Raw genomic sequence first — 6217 nt, 5'->3', positions numbered from 1 at the left:
AACTTTTTTTTACTTTATTGTACAACAAGGCAAAATTTATCGGTTTTCAACAAAGGATTAAATGTTCTCGCATGTCGTAATCGTTAAGTTCGAGACGATAGTTTGGCTGCTTTTTGCTTTTTTGTTTTGTTTCACTCTCTATGCTCGATTAAGCTAAAGCTAATAACACAGGAGATAGAAAGAAAGTTGTTTTTTTCTTCGCTAATAAGGGGCCTGCCCTGTCACGGAGACCTCGTAAGGCTTAAACGATATTGCTTTCGAGGATGCGAACCAAAAACATAAATATATCATTTACTCACAATCTATCAAGGCTCTCGCGCGGCTCATTCACCGCGAGAATATACATCTTTGACCAGACCATCGTTAGGCACAGATATCAATGACAGACTATACTATGAATGAACTTTAAAGCACACACACACACACGTGGCTGCTCTTCGTTCGCGCGACGCATGCACTAAATTCGCTGATATTACAAAATCGATCACATTCAAATAGAAGATGTGTTAAAGCTCCGTCCGTTTCCTCGCAAACATATTTTAATAATAAAATATTAATTTGTGCGCTCTACACTACTCAATTTCAAGTACCTAATTTCATGCAATGAACTTGTACATTCGATTCGAGAACATCGCGCAAGTTTTTTTTATTAAGCCAGTGGAATGTCCTGAACGAAAGACAAAAAATTAGATTCGAAAAATTTCGTTTATTGGTTTTCAATAAACGAAAAAAGTCCTTCAATCTTTGAACACGAGTGATAATAACAAACGTCGCGTTAAAAGATTAAACGAGATCTGGCTTGACTCTTTGACTGCGTTTTCACCTGTATAGTTGGTTTTTATTTATTTCTATCTTCTCAGAGAATTTGACTTCTCGAGGGACCTTGTTATTGATAATATTAAATCGACTCTATAAAGAAATTACATATAGACTCTGCACAAGTATACAGGATGTATGTAAAATCTACGCGAATTTCAAATAAAAAATATGTACATAGCGTTCGCAGCTAAAGAATGAAAATGTCTCGCAAAAGTATATCAAAGACCTGATTATTGCTACGTTTAGTCTCGTTCACTCATAGTATTGTCCGTCCACATATTTCTGTAATTCATATACAATATGAACTTAGACAAAAATACTAAACAATCTTCAATGCTTCTCCTCGTCGATGACATATCTCCCAATTATTAATAGAACTCAAACACAAGTGTATATACTCTTTATAAAGTCGTAGACAGGGACTTTAAGTATTGTAGCATATATAAAAAACTTAAATAACAGTGACATGATCGTTATCAAACATCCGGCAAGGTAATACCAAATTTGTCAGTATGTGTCCCGTTTAATACTATCGAACAAAGCAAATGATTGTTGCCACCTTCGCGGGTGGATAAATTCACTTAGAGAACGTTACAAGAGGGTTTTCTTTTATCCGTGCCATTTTTGTCACGATAACATTTGTCCTAAGTTTCCTAACTCTATGTATGTACATACAGAATTCTCAGTAACTAACAGATTCTAAGTGGTGGACTTGCTAGATAACGATCTGGAGATAACGGATTACATCAGAGGTCGTTACGTCGCATGGAATTGATACTAGTGTAAGGGTTGTTGCTATGATAGTGTGATGGCCTGTGCAGGGTGCTGCTTATCGTGAGAGGACCTACCATGTGGCCGGGCCTCGCCCACGTGTACACGTATCCGTCCTGACACGCCGTCACGAAGCAATCTTCCCTAAACACTAATTCAGTCAGTCTCTCGTGCGCCAGCTTCTTGCACACCAACGGCTCGAGGACTGGACATTCGTCGAACCTGGGACACCAGGCGGTTCCTATCAACCTCATGGGATCGTCCATCACGGAACTAACCTTCTTGTTACCCGTCCCACCTACTAAACCCCCACCGACACTGTTGTTTAGACTACTACTCGTCGTGTTCGTCGAGTTCCCAGTGCTTCCTTTCTCGCTACCATTATTTTGCACGACTGTCGACGTGCTGTTGTTGATCGCTGCCGCCGTATTGGTACCGCCGCCGCCGCCACCGCCACCGCCACCGCCACTGCCACCGCTACCGCTACTGCTACCACCACCGCCACCGCCACCGCCACTGCCGCCGCCGCCGCGCATAGTGAGGCTAAAGTTTCTCTTGTGATTATCACCCTTACGCTCGCCAAAACCAAGACCCGCTAGCCTCTGCGTAAGCGAGTTTACGGTTGCCACTGCGGCGTTTGTGCTCGTGCTATTGTTACTAGTCTCGTTATTACCACTCGCGTTCTCCTTGAAATTTACGTTATTCAAGTTATTGTGTTTAGCATTCGAGTTCGAGTGATGGTTCGCTGTCGTTGCCGTACCGTTGCCACTGTTAAACGTGCCCGAGACCGATAGCGAGCCGCTGGTGCTGGCCACAGATGGCCTTTGCTTGGGACACACTGGTTGCCTCAGAACATCTTCTGTGATGTCCCACAGGCACAGCTGGGTATCTTGAGACACGCTGCCTAACCTGTAACACGTACCACCCGACATTCTTAGTTCGGAGCCGCAAGAGTTCCGATTCGAATGTACGCCGCCTTGTGATGTCGTGGACAGGCGATGTGATTTCTCGTGGAAGTGATTGTGATTGTTGTGCGGCATCGTTGTCTCGTCGTCAGAGCCGCTAAAGTCGGGATCGTGATCACCGTACGATGTGGTGTACGGATCGAAGGCGACCACGCTCACCCAACTGTGATGACCCTGTCCACGTGCCACAACCCGCTTCTCATGGAAACTCCAGATGGTCACTAGGTCGTCCTCGCCGCCGACTACCACGTAACGGCCGTCGGGCGACCAGCACACACACAAAAAGCCGCCGAAGTAGCTCCTCGCCGAACCAACCAACTCCATAGTGTTGTACTGAAATACACGCAGGAAGCCATCTTGGGACACGACGGCAAGATTCGTGCCGCACGGACTGAAAGCGAACTCGTTTATGCAACAACCCTCCGCGCCGATCACCCACCGATATAACGGATTCCGGGTCGATTTGGTCTTGCACGTGTATATGGCGTATCCGTCGCCCGACTTAAACGACTGATAGTGTGGTGCAGTAGTGCCGCATAGCAGTTCCTCGTTGTAGAGGTATAACTGTCCGGAACTGTGAGAGACCAGGAATAAGTTGTTCGAGCCAGGAACCCACTTGATGCATGTTACCTTACTCTTGTCTATCAGCCTCTGAAACGTGAATTGTTTTTATTAAATACAACGGCATATCAATTAATATTTCGACGATCTAAAAATCTTATATTTTTTTAAGATTATTTACTAATTATTTTTATTGAAAAAAACATTCAATGCAATAATGATTAATGATAAATCTTTCTAAGAGAATGTAAAGTTATAACGTTGACAAATAAAAGCTGTGACTTATTAGAAAGACTCATTAGAAGACTATGTTAGAAAGAGATAATAGCTGTGTATTAATTATGCATAGGTGGGAAAGAGTTGTAAGCCGGAAAAATCATTGAGGTCATATTTAAAATAGACGGCACAATTGTTCTGCTAAAACCTCAGACTGTTATGAGAAGATAGCAGAAAGTTATATAATGTTGCTTGTTGAGCTTAATTATTTGATTGAGTTATAATTGCATTAGTGAGGCTACCAGCATGAAGTACAACTCAATGTGCCGCTAAATGTTAGATACAACCATCGCAGGAAACGGCGGATAAGAGAGCCTTATAAGCATTTTAAATTAGTATTTATTTCTTAGTTTATCGTGTTTCAATAAGATAACACACATATCAACAAAGATTGGATAAGTGCTGACAGGTTTTGTATACATTGCTAGAAACTATGACATAGGTAGATAGTGAGTATGTTGTTTGAACTAGTGTATTATTTATCTTGATAGAAACTAGCTTGCAGATATAATGCAAGAGAAATAGCAAAGTTCTTACACAGAGAAACCTTCCTCAAGCGCATCAGATATCTAACAAGAAATTGGGATTTATGCTAAATTCTACATACATCTTCATTGTAGAGTTTGCTAAGTTCCTTTTTTATTGGATCAATCAACTGTATCTGTCCAGTAGAAAATCCCACCAGTAGTGGTGCACTATCAGCTGTCGCTGTCGTTTGATTAAAATTGTGGCAAGTTGGATTAGTTCCTTTGTATAATTTTTTGTCCACTGGTTTGTTCAAGTCCACAGCCTAAAACATTTTAATAATATATCAACCTGTTTTGAATTTTCTCAATTTGTGTTAAAAAAATTTTAAAGAACTTTTACAATCAGTTCTTTCACGAGCAAATCATTTGAGTTTGAAAATTTCTCAGAAATTCAAATGTGCGCACTCGTAACACATACTTCATTTCTCTTTATTTCTTCAAAATCTATACATAAAAAATCTGTCTTATCTGTCTTATCTGAGAGATTGTTATATCAATCTTTTAATTTTGTATTTGCTAATCACCGATTAAAATTTTAGTAATTTAAGCAGCAGTATCTGCTACTATTTACATTGCGATTGTGAGATAATTATAGTGATGCTTCGGAGAAGTGTCAGTCGAATATTTGCTCTGAAACCGTTTGTCTCATTCGCAAACACGATTCCACATGGCTCGACTTCTAGAAAAACTCTCGACGCCGCGTTCTCGTCATCGCGGGAGAACACAAATGTCCTCGTGGCGCACGCAAGGCGTGGTGACACTCATAAAAAGATGGAGTCTCTACCGCGGCGGCATTGGCGAGGTTAGGTCGTGACAACGGGCTCGCGATTGAGGAAAATCCCGCACCCGTCACTCTGTATCCATTGTCGTCGTCGTCGTCGCGAGTACCGAACTTACCTTCTTGACTCCTCGGTAAACGTAGACGTAGAGCTCCTTGCCGAAATTGAAGCACATTCGATCGCCGAGACCTTGCGCGCCCGTCGGGTCCGCTGGGTCCGGCAACGTAACGAAAGATACTCTGACGGACGTGCTGCCTTGGCTGTTGGTGTAGCCGACCCGGTTCGGTCTCGAGTACTCCGACAGAGTCATCAGTTTGTACGTGCCCTCCCGCGTGACGAATTGTGTTTTCAGATCCTCCTTCCCTCCTCCGTCCAGCTGCACAGCCATCTTACCGCCAGCAGCAGCAGTAACGCGGAGGAGATCATCAGACACGCAGGAAGAATCGCTCGTAGGTCCCGCTCGCTTTTATACTTGTCACCGTTGCGGTGTTGTCCACCCGAGTCGACGTTCGTCGTTACGGATGCACCGCACAACCGATCGACCGTCCGTCGATCGTCGCTCGCCTATCGTCGTCACGGCCGTGTGTGCCTCCCCTCGCACGTAACGTCCCGTAGCTAACTTGACGCACGCGAAGCTGACGCCGCCGGTCTCTGTCAGCCACGTTTGGCGCGGGTTAAACACAAAACAACTACCGAATCCCACGTCCTTTGGTAACTCGCCGCCGGTCACCTCGACTAGGCTAGCTTCGTCTATTTGGTTCTCTTTCGTTCGACAGCGTGCGTGAACACGGTTAAGGGCACCCGAACTGCTGTGGAACTGTTCGTAGTGCGTCCACCGAACGGTGGCGGCGGACCATGCTCTCAGGGCCGCGATGATACTGTGTAAAGAGCCCCCATCGTACGTTTTACTTTTTAAATTTACTCGACTGAGACAAAGACGGCCAACAAGTTCAATTTTATTATTCAACATTTATTTCGGTAAAATATCTTTCATTAAATTATTATGAAATTGTGTTGCGTTCATATATAACTAACTGTGTTATAAAATAAATACGTTATCGTGATACGGTGTCATGAATGCGCGCGCAGCGGTACCGACGGTGTCCGCTTCAACACGACGGCGCGGCGGTTCGCGCGAGTTCTCTTTGGAGACCGGATATTTTGTAAACAAGCGAGCAAAGGGTCAATTAATTTCGCCCGCGTTCTTTCCTGTCTCCCGCGCGTGCCTCTTCCTTTTCGCGTTGCCGTTGTTTGCGTGCTCTCATCGCCGATTGCCACGGCGATTAAATAGCATTTTCGAGTCGAAATGAAGTTATACACTGGTATTCGTTCTCTCGCGTGCTCGAGAATTAGTTTTGAAAATCTACTTTGTCGAAAATCATCGAGAAAGGTAGATACTAATCTTATCTTAGTAATTACGCGATACGGAGTTTCTGCCGGATTATTTCTAGATTATCTAGTGATTGCAGTCTGAAATACGTAAAAAACTTGGTCACAAAACATGATAATTCCAACTTAT

General features: G+C 43.6%; 1 protein-coding gene across 1 annotated transcript; it reads right to left on the bottom strand.

The window, feature by feature from the left end:
* Positions 1–5539, bottom strand: LOC109858178 (WD repeat-containing protein 20). The gene is made up of 4 exons (XM_020435205.1): positions 4817–5539; positions 4000–4182; positions 2072–3206; positions 1–2008 (listed from the first exon to the last, which is right to left on the bottom strand). The coding sequence occupies exons 1-4, from the start codon at positions 5084–5086 to the stop codon at positions 1566–1568; spliced, it is 2031 nt and encodes a 676-aa protein (XP_020290794.1). The 5' UTR covers positions 5087–5539; the 3' UTR covers positions 1–1565.
* Between the last annotated feature and the right edge of the window lie 678 nt (positions 5540–6217).

The sequence above is a fragment of the Pseudomyrmex gracilis genome, unplaced genomic scaffold (assembly GCF_002006095.1).
Source record: "Pseudomyrmex gracilis isolate BER0280 unplaced genomic scaffold, ASM200609v1 scaffold_6, whole genome shotgun sequence".
Classification (NCBI taxonomy): Eukaryota; Metazoa; Arthropoda; class Insecta; order Hymenoptera; family Formicidae; genus Pseudomyrmex; species Pseudomyrmex gracilis.
This window is presented reverse-complemented; position numbering and strand designations above follow the sequence as displayed.